Source organism: Notolepis coatsorum (assembly GCF_963971535.1).
Source record: "Notolepis coatsorum genome assembly, chromosome: 7".
Lineage (NCBI taxonomy): Eukaryota > Metazoa > Chordata > Actinopteri > Aulopiformes > Paralepididae > Notolepis > Notolepis coatsorum.
The window spans coordinates 105,825,075-105,845,497 of record NC_140171.1 but is presented as its reverse complement, the minus strand read 5'-3'; the positions used below and the strand labels follow the sequence as shown (position 1 = coordinate 105,845,497).

The following is a 20,423-nucleotide window of genomic DNA, read 5'->3' as shown; positions in this document are numbered from 1 at the left end:
AAAGTGGAGCCGCCGGGGACTTCCATAGCATACGCCTTCAAATCCGATTAAAGATTAAAGTTATTCCCATGGCTGGTGTTGATATTTTACGATGAGTTTGTGAGAACACAAACCTAAACTAACCTAAGTTTAGGTTCGTTTTAACGTTAGATAATGTACAAAATAAACGTATTTCCGGTGCTTTAGACGTCGCTCTTTTATTTTGAAACCCCCCGACCGAAAGTACAAATTATGCTTCTTTTTCTACTTGTGTTGGTTTTAACGTTAGCTGTTGTATTAAATTAATTGATTGCTGTTTAACTTGTCCGTGTCCAGTCCTTTCGATTAGCCCCACCGTTCATTGTAAACAATGATGCATGTAATTATATTAACGTTACTGTGTTGTTGTAGCTATGTTAATAAATTCTGAATGGCATTAACGTTAGTTGGGTATGATAGCATTGAATAGCATCAAGGCTAGCTGGCTGGCTACAACGAATTATCACAAACTGGCATCGTAAAATATCAACACCAGCCATGGGAATAACTTTAATCGTCAAGGTAAGAGGATTTGAAGGCGTATGCTATGGAAGTCCCCGGCGGCTCCACTTTGTTGAAATGTACATATAACTAGGGCTATAGGATAACCACCGGTTAATTCGCGATTTTATATTAGTTTGTCATGACAAACCAATTACATAATCCAACATGTGTAAGAAACTAACATATTCCAGTTCTGTGTCGTATGGCTCTCGCTCGGCGTCACTCTCTGCACTGTCCTCGCACACGCGCACTGAATAAAGACCACAATGTACCTTTAATCCCAATATTTGTCTGACCACACCCCTATCAGCTCACCTACATAAGCAGGTGTGTGGTCACCTGCTCTCCTCCTTTCTTGCTTTCACCACAAGGAAGTGCCTCGGTAGATCCCCACTTGACGTGATGTGATGGTAGGAGAAGAGTTGGAAAACGAGATACGTTGACATCATATCTTTATTTTCTCTCTCACTATATTCGAGAAAATACGGCGATATTGTCTTCGTACTGGAGTGTCTGGAAGATGATGATCATTCTAAAAATCCTCCACCGGTTTTCGTATTGGGAGTTCGCGCCGCTACATGCTTTCCAACTGCAGTCATTGCTGTGTGCTGGTTGCGGTAAAGGCACAGCTGGACTGTAGGACGCGCCGCTGTTGTGAGAAGCGGTGGGTTCCAGGTTTGGTGAGTTATGTTTTTGCTGGCGAGCTCCACTTGTCTGTTAGTGCTATGGGGGCTAGTTGACAATGTTTATGAAAACCGGCCCCAGACTAGGGTCTTTTGTTCAGCCTCTTAGGCGACGGCGGAAGACCTTGGTCTGAAGCCCATTATAATTAACTAGTGGGCCACGACCAATAACACTGGTGATCCCTGTATTTTCTGGACGAGTGGTTGTTTCTCCGTCACCGTGAGGCCCCTTCTTTCATAATACAAATGAGAGTATTCCCTCACGAGGAAATATGGGCATGGATGTTCGTTAGCGGAAGATCTGTGTTCAAGTCAGCTACAGGCCAGTTGGGTATTGTGCTGGCTCCATCGGGTGTTGGTAAAATCACCGTTGTAAAACTGTGTTAACATCTTGTTTCTCTTCTCTCTTAAACAGTGAGGAGGGTTTCAGAACGGCGGCCTGTCTGAGTGATTGTTATATCATTGTGTACAAGTTCAGGTGATAGCTGATTAGCTTACGTGCTAGTGGTGGCCTACTGTTAGCCAGTCAGCTGTTAGCTGCGATGACTACGACGTCATCTTTGACAGAGGATGTTCGTCGAACCTGCCCTGAGCCAGGACGGCAAGGACTGAGTCAAAAAGGGGGACCGTAGCGACGGGATGGAGCGGCGACGCTGCCCAGGTCGACAACACAGAACGGCTGTGTTTACTACGGTGCCTTGTTAGAGGCTGCAGTTTCGCTTGATCTGCGCTCAAGGTAGGCAAGGTCTGACCAGACCTTGAGCACGTCTTCTTGCTTTCCCTTCTAAATGTTTTGTAAATAACGATGTTTTCCAAAACGAGTGTTGCTGCACTACATTTAGGATACAATGAGAGTTATGTGTGAATTGTCTTGTCACTGGTATTTAGCTTCTCCATGCAAATCGGGTTGTTTGTTACAGATGTGAAAATGATCTGGTTTGTTGTGTTGAGAAACATCATGTGTGTTTATGTACTGTGTACTCACAACTAAGGGGGTTAAACTAACCTATAAAGCTATGCTTAGTGACATATGAGTAAAGAATGATTCTTTTCTCAGCCTGTAATGACAATGAACAGTGTGTTCACATATTAATAGGTTTACCTGTTCAACTGGCCGTATTAAGGGTAAAGTAGGAGGGTTGTGTTTTCCCCCCGGTTCCCTGGGGACTTCTTCATCCTCCTCTCAGACATGTTGTTACACTACATTGTGTCACTGTGTGGTAGGGATACGATGTAACCCTTAGCTTGATTGCTGAGGTTGTGCTAAAACAGCTTGAGAAACTTTATTTTCCTAAAAGAAAAGATTGTTTGGTCGCTTTTCGTGTGTGCTTAGCAAGGCCTGTGGCAGATACTAATAGAGAATTATGTATTCTCTCAATATGAAAAACGGCGTTCCTCTGTAGAGTGTTTTTGCCATTTTTTGTAGGTGATGATGGGTTGTGTGTGTCATGTGACCTACAACTGGGTTGGGCTGGCCACAGAAGCACATGTGTAAGTTTGGTACCGGGGCTCTTGGAGAGCCCTCTCTATTCTGTGTTTTTTCCTTAGTAAAAATCAGATAGCAGGTTAGCACATGCGCTGTGTGAAGCTGTTAGACGCTTCATGGAGCTGACTATGACTGTCATACTCTCTTTTTGTCATTACATCGCATCATGGGTGTGGGGTCGTAAAGGGGTGAACTGGTAACCTTTCCTCCCCCTTTTTTCTGTTGGTCAGGGGTAAACCCACCTGTCCTTCAAGGTTCCTGTCACGTTGCGGTTCGGCACGTTACAGGGTGAGGGGGGGGGGAGTTTCCTGGTCCCACGCCCTGGAATATTGGGCGTGTGCACCGCAGAAATTCCCCCGCCATAGAGTATGTCACTGTGCGCGTCTCTGTTGGTAGGACTTCCGTGTGCTGTTCAGGTCCATATGATGGATCTGTTTAAAACGGGGGGTGGTCAGGGCTCCTCCTCACGAAGCTCCTATTCGGGCCTTCTGTGAGTTGGGACTCTCCTTCCATGTGAGGGAGCCTCCTCAGAGTACAGAGCCTCCTCCTCAGATTGATAAGGTGAGTGGAACCTCAAGAAGGAGTCCTACTCTATTGTGTGTGTATTCGATTAAATTCGATTATTGAGTGTGTATGGGTTCAGTGCCTCCTCCCCGGAGAGCCCTAAAACCAAACTTTTACATGGCTCAAGGTGCAATGTATTCTTTTCAATCTGTACAGCTCGCGTGGGAAGTCTCTCTGGGGATTTCAGTCTCCTCTCTATGGGAGGGTGGTGGAATGTAAAAATGTTAAAAAAAATTACCCCCGGCCGTGTAGACTGGGATACATACCGTTGGTGCTTCCTTCTTTTCTTTTAAAAAGAGTTGGAGTTAGGAAGTATCACACCCCTCTTGTCGTTCCCCTGGGCGCCTTGGGGATTCAATGACAGGTCTAAATAGCCTGTTCATTGATGTGGTTGTGTCCCGACGCACGCATAGTGCTAGCTCGGGGTGTTCTGTAATCAGGCGACTGACTGGCACGCCTTGGTTGCTTGGGGTTAAAACTGCGTTTTTATAAAGCAACTGGGATGGAGGTTTTTCCTCTTCCGACGACCTGTTTTGGTTGTCGACAGATTCTCGTTCATATCTGGGGGATGATGACGGAATGGATCTGAACATATGTAGAGGGGTCTCACGCCCTGGGGGTGGGCCACCGGGCGCGGTTCGCCCCGAATGTCTGGGTGGCGCCTTCTTTTCAAGTTTAAGATCAACACGCATATCTGCCCCTTCTCCTGGAGTAGGCATGTTGGCGTGGTTAGGGCACAGGACTGGTTCTGGTCACGCTGGTCCGGATCAGTTGAACCCGTTGTCCGCCGGGGATGCAGATCTGCTGTTCTGGTACCCTGAGGGACTTGGGCTTTTTTCAGGGGGAAAAATGCCAGGTCGGTCCGGGTGTCACAGGGTTAAGCGCTATGGAGACCCTGGTTGGGTACATTTTTTACTCAGCACTGTCGTAATGGCTTACGGCCATGCCAACCTGTACACGCTCGATCTCGTCAGATCTCGGCCGCTACACAGGTTGGTCCTGGTTAGTACTTGGTTGGGAGACCGCCTGGGAATACCAAGTACGGTGTGCTTGGGGCTGGTTCTCCATTCTTTTTCGCTCCTCTCACGCATGGCGAAGAGGGGCCTGTTGGGGTGGTCTTTGACCTCCTCTGGTGACCCTGTGCTTCCCGTATCGCCGGGCCCGGTCCGAAGTAATGTTTCGTCGACCCGTAGGCCTGGGTTAACCCTTTTTTGAAAACTGAAACACTTGTACTGCGGTATAGCCGGTGTATACCCGCAGGTGTGTTTTGGAGTTTTTTCTTGAGGGGTTATAGGAACAACCACCGCATTGGGTAACACCAAGGTGGTTGATTCCCTGGTGTGTTGGAGCAGTGTCAACTCCCGGGTTACCCGGTTGAGGGTGCCCCTGCACGTTCATGACGTCTGCCAATCGTGTCAGCCTTCTCTGCCTCAACCCCTCTGGGTGGGGTTTTTTAAATGGAGGCTTGGTCATGCAACAACGCCAGCATACGCCCCTTCCGCCGGGGCGGCTGTGTTCAGCTGTCCCCTCTGGCGCCTGTCTCGTCCGCAGTCTCCAGGCTAGGGTTAACAGCCTGTTGCCTGTTTTTTCCCCGGTGCGCTGCCTGCTTCCGTTGGTTAACCTTTTTTGTGTGCTTACGGCCATGCTGACTGCCTGTTCTGCAGGGTCAGTGTGCCAGGCGGTGTACTATTGGGGGGACAGGGCCCGCTCGGCTGAGGGGCCTTTGTCCGAATACGCTGGCGATGTGGGGGGCGGGGTCACTAAGTGCCCACCTGGTGGGGTCTTGATGCTGGCATCATGGACTTCTCCGGGCCCCCATTCCAGGGGGTCCAGTCCCTTTGGTGGGTCTGGGCCTTCCTTCGCGCTCCGCTGCTACGGCCTTGCCACAGGGTTTGGTTTGCCCTTGACGCCGTGATTCTGGGGGCAGTAACGAGGTTGTTCCCTCCGTTCGTTCCCGGGTGGCATGCGGGTTGTGCGTGTGTGTAGTCGTGGGGTCAGGCCACGGTCTGCTCACCCTGTGCGTTGAGTTGCTCGAGTGCCTCTTCGCACGGTCGGGTCCGTCGCCCTCCCGGGAAACCTCCAATAGGGGGGGTGCCCTCCATTAGGGTGGGTCGGGGGGGCTCGGCCCTCCCTGTTCTGATGGTTGTGGGGGGCTTTCAGCGGGGTGTATTTGTCGGCCGATGGCTCTCGCTCGGCCTCCCTTGTGCAGAGAGTGACGCCGAGCGAGAGCCATACGACACAGAACGATAGGTTATCACTATAACCAAGTTCTGTGAGTAATGGTGACGCTCGGCGTCCGACGCCGCTGCAGCCCTTGATCTCACCTTGTGGTGAAAGCTTGGGAAGGAGGAGAGCAGGTGACCACACACCTGCTTATGTAGGTGAGCTGATAGGGGTGTGGTCAGACAAATATTGGGATTAAAGGTCAACCTCCACGTTGTATTTTTGTTCAATAAACAATGTGGACTAGGCCAACAGTGGCTTTCATGAAGAAGGGGGGAAAAAAGTATTGAAATTGACCCAGTTTTAGTGTTTTTATCAAACATTTTGTCTGCCCAACACAATCACCACGCACGTGCATATTTTAATCAATGGTTCATAACGTGCGTGTGTAATCGTCACAACAGGTGCAGGACAACAGGGGGCTCACCAGGGGGCGCTGAGAGTCACACAGCTAGTGGCAGGCAGAGAGCCTTGCTACCATAGATATATGCTTGCTACTACTAGCCGAATGGAAATGTATCTGTTTCACCTCACTATTGCTCCGTGATTATAGCCATCCATCCATCTCTAAAGCTAACCACTATTTGTAAAAGCCACAACCACGTTACCATATTTGTAATAATGTAAATCATTGTGTCGTTGTACACATATTGTGTTTATAACGTTAGTAGATAACATAGCTTAGCTTGGTAGCTATTGTGCTAACAACATATCCCGACATCCGGCTCGCTGGCCGGCATGAACGGCCGACCCAAAATGGTTCTCTCCTCTCTGTACACCCCGACCCGTCCCCACGGGTGCCCTGCCGGGGGGGCCCATGGACGCGACGGCGGCGGCAGCCGCAGGGCGCCCGAGCCCGCAAAGGCTAGTGTTACACGATAGCTATGAGCTAACTAGCGCTGCGGGCTCCGGCGCCCCGCGGCCGTCGAGTCCACAAGCTCCTCCGCGGGGACGGGGGCACACAAAGAGGAGAGAACCACCCGCAGGGACGGCGGGCTATAGGCTAACGTCAGTGAGTGTAGTGGTCCCGACTGCGTGTAGCAGGGACGGCGGAGATATAGGCTAACTGTGATGCACCGAGTGAGCCACCATTGATCTAGTACTATGACCCGGACGGACATAAGGCATACGTTTCCTGAAGTGACGTCACGGCCGTGCTAGGTGCTAGCGTCTGATAAGCTTTTAGATTCGGCTCATTAATATGCACCTGTTGTCCTGTTGACCTGTTGTGACGTTGGCGTTTGATAAGCTTTTTTGATTCGCGCGTGCATGTTATTCGTGCGTGGACCTTTTTAACTCTTTCAGAGTGGCATTTCCGGTGTCAAATGGAAAAAAATAAATAATGAAATTATATACCAATGATGTAAACTACCCATAATTGATCAGTAGGGTTTAACCTGGAGGTTGGGCTTTAAAGGTACATTGTGGTCTTTATTCAGTGCGCGTGCACGTGTGCGAGGACAGTGCAGAGAGTGACGCCGAGCGTCACCATTACTCACAGAACGTTAACGGTATATTTTTTTAATGATTCGTTACGGCGAAATAAATACTTCCATTTGTATAAATTACGTTAACTGCGGATAGTAGAGCAGAACTAGGCGAGGCGGCAGCTACGTGGCGATTGGCGCAGAGAGAAACGTCAGTGGCCAATCAGATCGCAGAACCCGAACGCGGAACTGCAAGTGTGTTGGTAAAAGACTACACACGTACGGGCTAGAGAGGGAGGCGTTTACCTATCTCCTCAGGCAGGTGTTGCAGTAGGTTCTCCCCCAGACCCAGGTGAGACAGGTTGGTGAGGTGGCCGATGCCTCTGGGTAACGTAGTCAGCTGATTATTTGTCAATACAAGTTTCTGACGGGAGAGATGAAAGAGAGGGAGAGATGAGGAGAGCAGAGAGGGATAACGTGTCAGTAATGGATACAACACTCGTAAGTATCTGCAGGTTTCAACAAGTACAATTTAAGACTTTTTAATACCAATACAATACCGAATTCCACGACTATACTAGCAAAAAAAAGAAAACAGAGACACTGAACTGGCGGCTGCATTTGCGTCCGATTTAAAGTCTCTGGGCTTTCCATAGCTCCCGGTAGACTCAAAAGACATCGACTTGAATACAAAAACATTTCATATATTTAATATGATTTCAACTCCCAACAGCCGGGCTGCTAACCCCAAAAATTTTATACCTGTACAAATGAAATCTAAGACTTTTTAATACCTTTTAAGGCCTTACAAATTTTGAATTTAATACTTTTGAATACCCCGCAGATACCCTGTGTGATGCACTTTGACACCTACAGGGTAGCGTGTATATAACGTCAGTCCTCTGCTACTTTATCCACACGGCCACCATATTGGTCGACTGACGCAGCGGTTGGTACTGCTGGTGTTAAAACGTCTCTATAAAAACACCACTTCAGTAACTTTCTTAGCTGTTCTAATAATGTGAGTCGATGCGGTTCTATCCCCCCCCCCCTCTCGTGTTTGACTTAAAGTAGTTAGCGATGTGAATAAGGAGAACTGTGGCGCCTGTGTGATGCTTTTCCACCAACACTGTAGAAATGTGAGGACGAGGCACTGAAGTCTCACAAGAAAAAGCTCAACTTCCCAAAGTGAACATCAGAGCCATCACAGTGTGTCTGACCTAATACGGACAGCACATAACGAAGTATATCACAGTGGCAGCTGGTCCATAGAGGGAGCTAGGGCACCGCCCCCCCTGGTGGAAAGTGGTTTGGGATTTATAGTAGGTTTTTTACAGCAAAAAATATTTAAAGAAAAATATATATATTATAAACAATAATTACTCAAGTATGTTTGTGTTTAAAATGCACAATAACGTGTAATATATACAATATAAATCATTGTTTGTGCTTCCTGTTCATCCCCTCTCTTCTGGGGTGCTAGAAACATCGCCCCAGTCAGTGAGCAACGCAGCCAATTGAAAAATTACATAGCAAAATAAATGCACCTAGCAACGTAAATCTTGCCAATCAGCGCCTTTAAATATGATTCCTAAAGATTCATTTAGCGCCCCAAGCAGAGTCAGTGTGTTAGGGAGTGGGGACTGACGTGATGACAATGATGAACACAATGAATGAAATGAAAATGAAAATGCAGCAATCAAATGTTGAAATGTATAAAAAAATAAAATAAAAATGCTATATTGTTTAACCTTTATTTACCCAGGGTAGGGTTGCTGAGCACAGATGCTCTTTTTCAGCTACGCCCTGCTTCACATTCACACAGTTCCATTCATACCTGGGAGCTGCCCAGTACAACCACAGTGACACCATTGGCCACTGAGCAACTCCACTGGAGCAGATGGGGGTTAAGTGCCTTGCTCAAGGGTACTTCAGCGGCAGATTTTTCCTGCCGGTCCCGGGGATCGAACCGGCGATCTTCCGGTCACAAACCCGCTTCTCTAACCATTAAGCCACCGCTGCCCCCATACTATCCAAATGTGCATTGGATAAAATGTATACGTTCACAGAACTTCACACTAATAAAACAAATTGTCTATTGGCATTCATTCGTGTGACACCGCGTCAACCAGGAAGTAACTAACGCTAATAGTTGTTTTCGTCTAAAATTGATAATAATCACAAGATACATTCAGTGCTGGTGGATCTAACAAAATGGATTTATGGAAAGTTCAAGTGCGGACCACAAAGCTTCTGGAAAGGTTAGCGCGACACACGACTGCTCTTCCAATTCGTACGCCGATGTTCTACCGGCAGCAAAAAAAGTGAGTCTCAGCCTCTGAGTTATGATATGAACATTTTCTTTTTAGTGCTGTCAGACCCGGATACAGGTTGTCTTTTCCTTTTATTTTCTTCTCCGAGTGCTTCGTTTACATGTTAAAATCACAACGATTTTCTTCATGCCCCCACACCCCTACAGGGGTTTGGTTTACAAACATGTCACCTTTTTCACCTCTCATCAGTTTGCAGGTCTGGTTATATACTGTAGTTACTGAAACAGCCCCACCTAGAATATTTTTCACCAGCCGCCACTGATATCACACTATACGTACCTTATGCATACTGCACCTGTGTATACTGTATACTTACTTAATTATATATATATATTATATATTTAGATGGCGTCTATTGTAACTATAGATGAGATAAGATATTCCTTTATTGATCCCCTTTGGGAAATTACATTTATTGTAATGCAAATATAACTGAGAGGGCATACATACCCTCATCTGCACCTTGACTTATTTACACTGCCTACTTGCTCATATGCGCATACTCCGTTAATTATATTGTTTACACTGCCTATTTAAATTTTTACTTCCCCACTGTACTATAATTGTATGACCTGTATCATGTCTTCTATCACCATGTACCCCCCCTCCCCCATGCTGCTATGATGCCTGAATTTCCCCAAGGGCACTAGCGGACTGGCCATCGGGAGCACCAGGAGTTTTCCCGGTGGCCTGGCAGACTGGCATGGCCTGGCTGCCCTGGCAGATGCTTTTTTTTTTTTTTTTTTTTTGCCCACAGTCAGGCCACTGAACTCCGAAGCAGGCCAGGTCAGTATACATGTTTCTATTTGCGCATATATAAGTTCAGGCAAGCAGGCAGGAATGCGAGATTTTTTTTCATAGCCGCAGTTTGCGAAGACGCTCTGATTGGCTAGCCCGCGTACAGCGAAGACCCTCTCTGATTGGTTTAGGTCCGAAGGGCTCTTCCGCCTTGTACATAATATTCTCTGCTTCGAAGTAACTGCCGAAACCCAGGAGATATTAACTTTTTTGGATAGCTCTAGAATGAGTGAAGACGAACTAAAATTGAAAGAATGAGACGAAAGCGGGGCGCAATCAGAGGTGTTACTACACGAGTTTTGAATCAGATGGACATTGAAATTGACGTGGAAACTCCGGATGTTGATCACTTGATCACTTTATTGGATGTACTGCTGGGAGTTAAAGAAGACAGTTTGTTGGAACCCGACCGTGAAATAGAACAGCTATAAGTCCGATGGATGATTTGGATGCTGATATTGAAGCCGAGGAGATGTAAGGAACGCGTAATTATGTTGAACTGACGGCAGCAGCACGAGGGTGAGTGATACTATAATGAATCGACTAGATCACAGAGAGTGCCAGTGAAGTAGAGAAATGTAATGTAACTGCACCGGTAAACTTCTATAAAGGACACTTTCGTATTATAACCCGACATTTGGACAATCCATTATTTGGAAAGTAGTTATTCTACACTTTGGTGTAGTGTATACAACTTGTATGGTCCGTTTTGTGACAGCATCGCTGTCCATGGTGCTGAAGGTCGCATTTATACTAGTGTATACAGCCTCTATAGTGCCACCACGTGATACAACGCAGCAAGATACAAAACGCAGTTTTTTTCCCCGGGGTGATCCCCTGGCCTGCCTGAGTCAAATTCCCGGTAGGAATTATGGTCCCAGTTCGCGACTGCCCAAGGGGATCAATAAGGAATATCTTATTCCCTTTTTTTTTTATTATTATCTTTTTCCCCCTCCTTTTTTCTCCCATCCCAATGTTAGTCGTTATGCCAATTCCCAATCCCCTTCCTGGTCGCTGCGCACTTACCCCCCACAGTCGGTCTGGGAGAGTGGAGGCTACCACGTGTTTCCTCCGACACACGTCCAGCCAATCAACCGCTTCTTTTCACCTGGCAGCGCGGATTCTCACTGAGAGGGCGTAGCGTGTGGAAGGATCACACTATCCCACTTAGATCCTATCCGCGCTTTAGCAGGCGCCCCGACCGAACTGTAGGAGTCGCTGTTTACAACAACCCGGACCGACCCCGCCAGCTTCTCCCACCCTCTAATACTGCCAATTGTATTAGTGTGAACGGCCAGCCAAGCTGGTGACAACCCCGGAGCTGTGAGCTGGACTCGAACAGGCGAATCCAGCCGCTCCGGGGTTGGTGACGAACGCAATCTCTGTTACGCCACCTGACCGCCCAAGGAATATCTTATTCTAAAATCCTGAGGAGAGGCCAGTGTAGGGGTCCTACCTGTAATTCTTTAAGGTAAGCAATTTCATTGGGGAGGGACTCCAGCTTGTTCTCCTCCAGGTCAAGCTCCCGTAGTTTCCTCAAGTTCCCAATGCCGTGTGGTAGCTTCTTCAGGAGATTGTTGGACAATATTAACACCTGTGGAAAAATAGAATTAGAATGTTTTGAGATGAAGCTCCCGAGAGCCGCCAACCCTGGACCAGTTCTCGGAGCAGCAGCTTGGCGGTGAACATGTGCGTCAGGTGTTACTAAGACCTGACCCTGGACCAGTTCTCTGAGCAGCACCTTGGCGGTGAACTCGTGCGTCAGGCGTTATTAAGACCTCACCCTGGACCAGTTCTCTGAGCAGCACCTTGGCGGTGAACACGTGCGTCAGGTGTTACTAAGACCTGACCCTGGACCAGTGCTCTGAGCAGCACCTTGGCGTCAGATGTTAATCACTACTGTTTGCACAGTGAATTACTGTATAAGCCTGTCCTACAGTAGCGTGCACAGATAAGGCTGAAGGGGGGCTTGAGCCCCTGCCCTTTTGCCCCAAGTGCCCCTCAAAAAAAACTAAATATACGTATATATATTTATTTATTTTCAAATATGTGTTAAGGCTTAACAGGTAACTCATTCAGGGCCAGACCCGAGATAAGTCTGGTTAACTCGCCGACGCTTGAGCACCAAACCCGCGAAAAGTCAGGTTTTCATCGTTATTTATTTTATTCGATATTTCCATTCATTATCCATCCAGGGAGCCTGCTGTTATCATTGGGAATGGGTCTGAGATAGCAAAAGTCCAATACCGCCGCCTGGTGGGTTGCGGACTGTATTGCACATCCTTTGAAACTCTGTATTCGGGTGTGCATCGATTAAATAGGTCCGGGCGGACTTTTCCTAGTCGGGCACGACAAGCGCTTATAACGTATGGATTTATAAGAATCAAACACTCCCGATTCATGTTCTTTGGTGGATTATGTTATGGACACGATCGACATCAATACTTGGAATGGCGATCAGATAATTGGAATATTCTTTTTGGGGTACATCCTAGTCAAGGTAAGGGCTATATGGTATCAATCTTGCGTTGATCCAATAATTCCTTCATTGTGATCGGACCGTATGTGTGTAATGTACTGGGTAACGTATTCCGTTGGTGACGATCAAAGCATAAAAAAACGACCCCCCCCCCTTTCATGCATTCATGATGAAACATAACAGATAATATAGATTTGATTTCGAAACAGTAACGTATACAGGCGAGAAACGGCACGGTTTTTAGTGAAATGCATGTATTGCTGCATAGCGTTGTTTTCTGGGATTAGACAGGATTACTCTAAAACTATACTCACAAATTTTTCACAAATTGAACGATAGATACTCTATGTCAAATGGGCAATAGTATTATATCTAGGGCTGTCTTAAATACTTCAAAGCTTCGTTCGATGGGCATGGGATTCGAATATGATTTTTCTTTTTTTTTTTGGCCAAATCAACTCTGCCTCTCTTCGTTAACTACAACAAGCAATGCTGTTTGTTATTTAAGATGAGGTCGGACTCGGCACTGACAGATTTGTGTTCATTGTGCTGCTTTTATAAAGCCTCAAATGACGGCTTACAATATTTCACGAAAGCAAAGTGTTTTGTTTGTCTAAGATTTAAAAAGGTTTAAACTTTACAGCACTGACAAAGTTGAACAAAGTGCTGTAAATAAATATTCAACATTCTCTTTTTGAGACTCCGCCTCAGACTCACTAAAAGCTAAACAGTCACCGGTATGGCTGTCATGCGTTATGTCATTAATTGCGTGCATGTGTGGGAGAGGTCGATCAGTACGTTAGGGTGAGCTAGGTTAGCCAGTTAACGTGAGCTAACGTTAGATGGAAAGAATGTAACGTTACTGGTGAAAAAGTGATTTACCTTGGAATACTCCTTTGCCAACTTGCTGTACTTTGCTTGCAGGTCTGCAGCCATTATTGCTGGATTATGAATAGTGCCAACTTTAGCCAAGGTAACGTTAAGCTAAAACTGGCTTTTCAGATAGCTCTTCAGCTAATGCTAATAACACCAGCAAGCAAACACATCAGAGCTCCCCGTCACACTGCTGTCGGGACGATGGCATTTAAGAAAGTATCTGCTGTTAAAATGACAAACAGCATTGCGTTTGTTTTATAATGCTCACTCTCAGCAGGAGGATACCGCACGTGTTGTTGATAAATTACGTCATATGGTATCGGAGGCTAGACTTTCGGCGTACTGGCCGATACCGATACCAGCATTTTACGCTGTATCGGAGGCATTTCCGATACTGGTATCGGTATCGGAACAACTCTAACTACAACCAGTGCCTTATTCACGTCAGCAAAACAGTCAAATCAGAATGGCTTAGTTCAATGAGGGAGGATATTGTCTCAACTGAATTGGAGCAATCCGCCAAAATGAGAATTAGAAACACAGACCCCTAAATAGCCTAGAAAGGCTATTTATAAGACAGGGGACCTTTAACCAACACACCCTACCTCTGCCTAGAACCAACGCTCTAAAGAAAACTGCAATGTATAGAGCCATAACATACTGGAATAGGATCCCATTACATATTATACGGACGGAAAACAAGGACAGTTTCGAAAAGAAACTCAACAGAGCCATAATCCGGAAGGAAATTAATATATGTCATGCATGAGTGTAGCTGCAGCCATGCTATCCAAAACTTCTTCGGATTACTTTGTGTGTTTTTCTTTTCTTTTTAAAGGTATGGTGAAATTGATGTTTTAGTAACATTGATGAGCATTCTAAAAGCAATTCTTAAAAAGATTCAATTTTAAAAACAATCTTAAATTGTATTTAACACTGTATTTTGTATTGTTTTGTTTTTTGTTTTCTGTTTCTTTGCTTGCATGTAATTTTAGCCATCTTAACCCTTTATCTGCCAGGGATTATTCTGATCATATACCCCTATCTGCCACTGTTGAAAGTCTATGGAGATGTTCCCCTTCTTTGCAGGGCTATAACTTTTTAAATTGTATTGCTAAATTGACATTACTATGGCCCATTCAACGTCAAGTATCTATCGTTTAGGATGTAGCAACGTTCTACTTTTTCATTCACATATTCATACTAAAATATGGTCTAAAGTATAAATATGTTTTTATCGTTTTCTGCAGCATTCTGCAGAACGTGATTTATAGCCCTAAATGCATTATATTGATGATACAGTTAGATAGCGATCGGCGCCAGATAAAAAAATTCAAATGTACGTGCTTCTAGAAGTTACTACTCATCATCTGATGTTGACCGGATGGGGGGGGGGGGGGTCGTTTATAATTCCGTGGCCAACGTTAGATGATTCATGTAGTGTGGGTGATATGATCATCAGAGCAGTTTGTATCGAACACGGTAATAATAAACGCTGAAACTTACGGGCCGTTGGGCGATCAGCTTGGAGTAGACAGTTTTCTATTATGGGATGTTGATCTAGATGAACCATTTCCAGGTTGTATAATACTATATACGTCCAAATAACGTTGTTTATTGAGTTAGGGCAAGCGATTGATTATCCAGTGTGTCGAGATGGAGCCCCAGGAGCTATAGCGAGTGGCCGGACCGAATTTGGATGAGCACCAGTTTCCGTTTCCGGTTTGCTGTTTGGGCGATCCGCCGATCGGCCACCAGATGGCGCTCTTGAACCGTTGGAGAGTTGAGAGGAAATCAACAGGAGATCTCAAGTCTCCGCGGGTGAAATATGATTGCCATCACAGATTTTTGAAATATTGATCTCAATGACGTGTTACAGCGTCATTGGCAGATTACGCATGGCGGAGAATGACGTGTTAACTCGTCCTTGGCGATTAAAGGGTTAATTGTTAGTTTCATTGTGTATTGTATGTCGAGTACTGACTTTTAATAATTCTGTTTTGCAATAATTGTTTTTGTATGTTTTTTTGTGTGGACCCCAGGAAGACTAGCTGGTTGCCATGGCACCAGCTAATGGGGATCCGTAATAAAATAAAATCAAACACAGTACACAGCGCCCTCTGGCGCTGATTGAGTTCATGTTGATGCACCAAAAGACCAAGACAAATTCCTTGTATGTGCAAGCTTACTTGGCAATAAAGACATTTCTGATTTCTAATCGATTGATATGCATTATAGTCATTTGAATAGATTAGATTCAAATGCATTGTCATCATACAGCACAATGAAAATAAGTTTGCTTCTAACCAGAGTGCAAGGTAACAGTAAAGTGCAATAACAATATAAACAATGAAATTAAATATATATAAATATGCTAATCTGATTTATGTACAGTATTATTATGTACAGTGATACAAATATAAATACACTATACTGGCCAGTGGTATAACTAATAAGAGTAGGCATGGGATATATACATAGATATATACAGCAGACAAAAACAATGGGATGCACAGATATGAAAATTATAGACCGATAGCAATAACAGATTGTGTACAAAAATATCTAGATTACATTATAACAGATACCAATACCGTTCGGTGATCATGTATGCCTGTTTGTTTCACCTACCTAGAAAATAACTCTCATTATGGGTAAATGCATATTCTAGGGCTGGGTAATAGGTCTGCTATTACATTAAATGGAGTGATGGCTTAATAAAAACAGACTTAGGCTACATATTGTACATAATTGGCAATGTAATGGGGGCACTTTCTTTACTTGAAGTCACATACTACAGTACACAATGCACGGTCAATTCCGAATGCATTTCCTAATGGTCCGACGTTAAATCACAAGCATTCATGGTTAGAAGCTTCCGAGTGCTATACCTCGTTTTGTTCAGAAAATGGAGGACTTTCCAGTAATCTCACAAGCAGAGACATATCTGGGAGCATGATGCATGAAATAAATATACATGGCCTTTACCGATTGGGGAGGCTTTGTGTGGCAACTTCTAGGTCCACACAATGTGGCGTGACTGATGTTAAACGCTATTGTAGAAGGTAAACAGTCATTGGTGTTTATTTTATAATTTATATTGGTAGAAAAGATTGCAAGCTTTCTGGCAGGAGAAGCAACAAAAACATCCCAGTGTAATGTTATGTTTTATATATTTTTTATTTAAACTAGAGCTGGGCATAGATAATTTTTTTTAATCTAGATTAATCTACCTGCAATCCTGGAATTGATCTAGATGAATCTAGATTAAAATGTCTCAAAAATAAAAATAAAAAAGTCTGCCGAAGGCATTCAAAATATGTCTGTTCTACCCAAATAATGACCAGAGGAGGAGATTTATCCTCTCCTCTTCATCTGAGGAGTCACTAGCTGTTCTATCTCCTTGTTCAACAGCATGAACATGTCTCTTCTTTTTGTAATTTCCAGTGTTTCTTTTAAAACCAGATTTATCGTAATTTTCTGTGCCCTTCCTTTGATGCCATTAACATTGTTACACTGATATTGACAGCTCTCTCCAGTGTCAAATCACTCTCTGTCAGTAGTTTCTTCTGTGCACCTTCATTTCTTAATCCACACCAGTGCATGTGAGCGGATCGGAGCGTGAGCGGCGCGGGGAGCGGAGCGGGCGGTTTTGACGTGAGCGAGGAGTGGGTTTTAAAATGTGTCGGCGCGACGTCCGGAGCGAGAGTTCTCCTCCGCTCCAATCCACTCCAGGCCGCTCACAGTGGTTTAACACTGATGTAATATACATGCAGTACAATGCCAAAGCAACAGATGGCGATGTACAAACATGAAGGCCATTTTCAACCAATGAGAAGGGTGAACCTGTGATATTCTGTTCAGGCTTTGTCACTCACTCCTGTTAGAAAAAGTATCGACGCCATTGTTGTTGTCGTTAGCTTACATGCTAACGTTAATGGCAGCGACCATATCATTGTGGCTCGGCTAGCTATCATCGCTTAATAGAGCTAGTGAATGGATAAACGTTATTTAACATTGCAGAATGGGTACAATTACAATGCGGCTCAATACAAACAATTGTTAAGGGGCCCAGGGGGTGTAGACTGTTGTAATTTGAGCTAATTTACACCATGCTCCAAAACATTTTTTAAATCTGCCGAGCGATCTGGCGCGGGGAGCGGGGAGCGCTCGATTCAAGGTGAGCGGTGAACGAGCGGAGAGCGACTTGGGGGCGGGGTCAACATAAGGGATTAGCGGAGCGGACCAAGCTTTAAAGAGCGAAGAGCGGATTTCTCGGCCGCGCCGATCCGCTCACGTGGCCTGATCCACACACAAACCTGTCTCTCAATGTGTCTTTTAGTGAATCTCTGAATTCACAATGCTGCTGACTGGTTGCTCACACACAGACTGCTGCAGAAGCAGGTTTCTCAACAAATTTAGTGCAAGCTCAGTGTAACAGTTCCATGAATGAAGAGAACACTGAACAGCTACTACAGTCTCAGGTCCACATCCAAGAGAACACTGAACAGCTACTACAGTCTCAGGTCCACCTCCAAGAGAACACTGAACAGCTACTACAGTCTCAGGTCCACATCCAAGAGAACACTGAACAGCTACTACAGTCTCAGGTCCACATCCAAGAGAACACTGAACAGCTACTACAGTCTCAGGTCCACATCCAAGAGAACACTGAACAGCTACTACAGTCTCAGGTCCACCTCCAAGAGAACACTGAACAGCTACTACAGTCTCAGGTCCACATCCAAGAGAACACTGAACAGCTACTACAGTCTCAGGTCCACATCCAAGAGAACACTGAACAGCTACTACAGTCTCAGGTCCACATCCAAGAGAACACTGAACAGCTACTACAGTCTCAGGTCCACATCCAAGAGAACACTGAACAGCTACTACAGTCTCAGGTCCACATCCAAGGGAACACTGAACAGCTACTACAGTCTCAGGTCCACCTCCAAGAGAACACTGAACAGCTACTACAGTCTCAGGTCCACATCCAAGAGAACACTGAACAGCTACTACAGTCTCAGGTCCACATCCAAGAGAACACTGAACAGCTACTACAGTCTCAGGTCCACATCCAAGAGAACACTGAACAGCTACTACAGTCTCAGGTCCACATCCAAGAGAACACTGAACAGCTACTACAGTCTCAGGTCCACCTCCAAGAGAACACTGAACAGCTACTACAGTCTCAGGTGCACATCCAAGAGAACACTGAACAGCTACTACAGTCTCAGGTCCACATCCAAGAGAACACTGAACAGCTACTACAGTCTCAGGGCCACATCCAAGAGAACACTGAACAGCTACTACAGTCTCAGTCAGGGCCACATCCAAGAGAACACTGAACAGCTACTGCAGTCTCAGGTCCACCTCCAAGAGAACACTGAACAGCTACTACAGTCGGAGTACGGCTCAATACACACAATTGTTAAGGGGATGCAGACCAGAGAAAGACGTTTGTCTTGTTTACATCAGGGTCTCCCATTTTCATTTCATATTGCTCCACATTGTCATCAAACGGTCCAATATTTCCAATAACCCAAGCCATTTCTGTTGTAAACACTCACGATAGTCCAGTCGATCCTTCCTTTAGTGTGTAAAGTGGATTTCCTCCTCTTGTAGATGTTTCCAAGTGCCGCCCGATCAACGTGAGCTAACATGCTAACTCGCTAAGCTAACGTTAATAATGTAAACAAAGCTCTCAACGGACTTCTTCTTTCTTGCATTGCACAGATTCAGACGTCCTCATCGCCGAATTGTATTATATCCTGAGGACTTCTTAACCTCACCTGTATAACAATGATTACCGGACCACTAAAGTTACTTTAGTTTAACACATTATTCTGACTACAGCTCCGGTACATACGTGCAATCACTTCCGGGCACCACAGCTGTGAACTACGGCAAGTATTTAAGGACAATACAGACCCAACGTTGAGAAAAAGATTAACGGCGTCAATTATATTATCGCGCAATACTAGTCTCGCGTTGATTGATTGATTGATTGAAAACTTTATTAACAGATTGCAGAATGGGTACAATACAGTACAGCTCAATACACACAATTGTTAAGGGGATGCAGACCAGAGAAAGACTTTCGTCTTGTTTACATCAGGGTCCCCCATTTTCAATTCATCAGGACATATATGACATACATGACATACAGATAGTCAGTACTGCTACATCTATACATTTATGACATACCAGATTTGCAAATACAGTACCGTTTGTGATACAGAAGGAGTCAGGAAAAGGGAGTATATACATTTGACGTAGAAACTGTACATTGGAGGAGGTTGGGTGGGGGGGGTTGGGTACACTGGGATATTGACAACCATACTGGGTAATCTACATTGGAGGTGGTTGGGGGGGGGGGCACACTGTATAAACAAGCAAAACTGTACATTGAGGGGGGGGGGGGGGAACTGTACAAACAAACAAAATTGTACATTGGACTATTGACAAAACCATACTAGGTAAATTACTGTACATTGGAGGGGGTTGGGTTAGGATATTTACAGGGGCCAGTGTTGAATTGCAGTCTCCCGTAGGTGTCCCTTGAGAGAGGTTTTGAAAGTGGGTAGTGATCCACATTCCTTTACAGCTTTGGGTAGGGCGTTCCACATTGATGTGGCATAATTGCGAAACGTGTTTAGTCCCTTATTTGAGCCGAATCTGGGTTTAACATGATTTGTGGAGCTCCCTCTGGTGTTGTGATCGTGGTATTCACTGACCTTTGGGAAGTATTTTGACATGTACATGGGTACCTTGGTCGTGTAGTGTATCTTGTAGACCAGGCCCATTGCAAGTTGCTGTACTCTGTCGTCTACTCTAAGCCATCCTAGGTTGTCAAAGTGGGCAGGGGTGAGGTGGGTTCTAGGAGTAAGGTCAAGCAGTAGTCTGACCAGTTTGTTTTGAGATGTTTGTAATTTTGTTTTTAGCGCCTTTGAGGTGCTTTGGTACCATGAGGTGCAAGCATAGTCGTAGTACCCCTGAATGAGTGCTCCTGCCAGAGTCTTCAGAACA

The 20,423-nt window shown here is 45.2% G+C and overlaps 1 protein-coding gene across 2 annotated transcripts in view; it reads right to left on the bottom strand.

Annotated features, from left to right (window-relative positions):
* shoc2 (SHOC2 leucine rich repeat scaffold protein) overlaps nucleotides 1-20,423 on the bottom strand; it is a 120,363-nt gene that overhangs the window by 12,279 nt on the left and 87,661 nt on the right. The window contains exons 7-8 of one of the 2 annotated variants that reach the window (XM_084319302.1): nucleotides 11,493-11,630; nucleotides 7,212-7,329 (exon numbers count right to left, since the gene is read on the bottom strand). In XM_084319302.1, coding sequence (XP_084175428.1) covers nucleotides 7,212-7,329; nucleotides 11,493-11,630 — 256 coding nt within the window. Of the gene's footprint in view, nucleotides 1-7,188; nucleotides 7,330-11,492; nucleotides 11,631-20,423 lie in introns of both variants that reach the window. The other variant, XM_084319303.1, reaches the window with a different exon arrangement.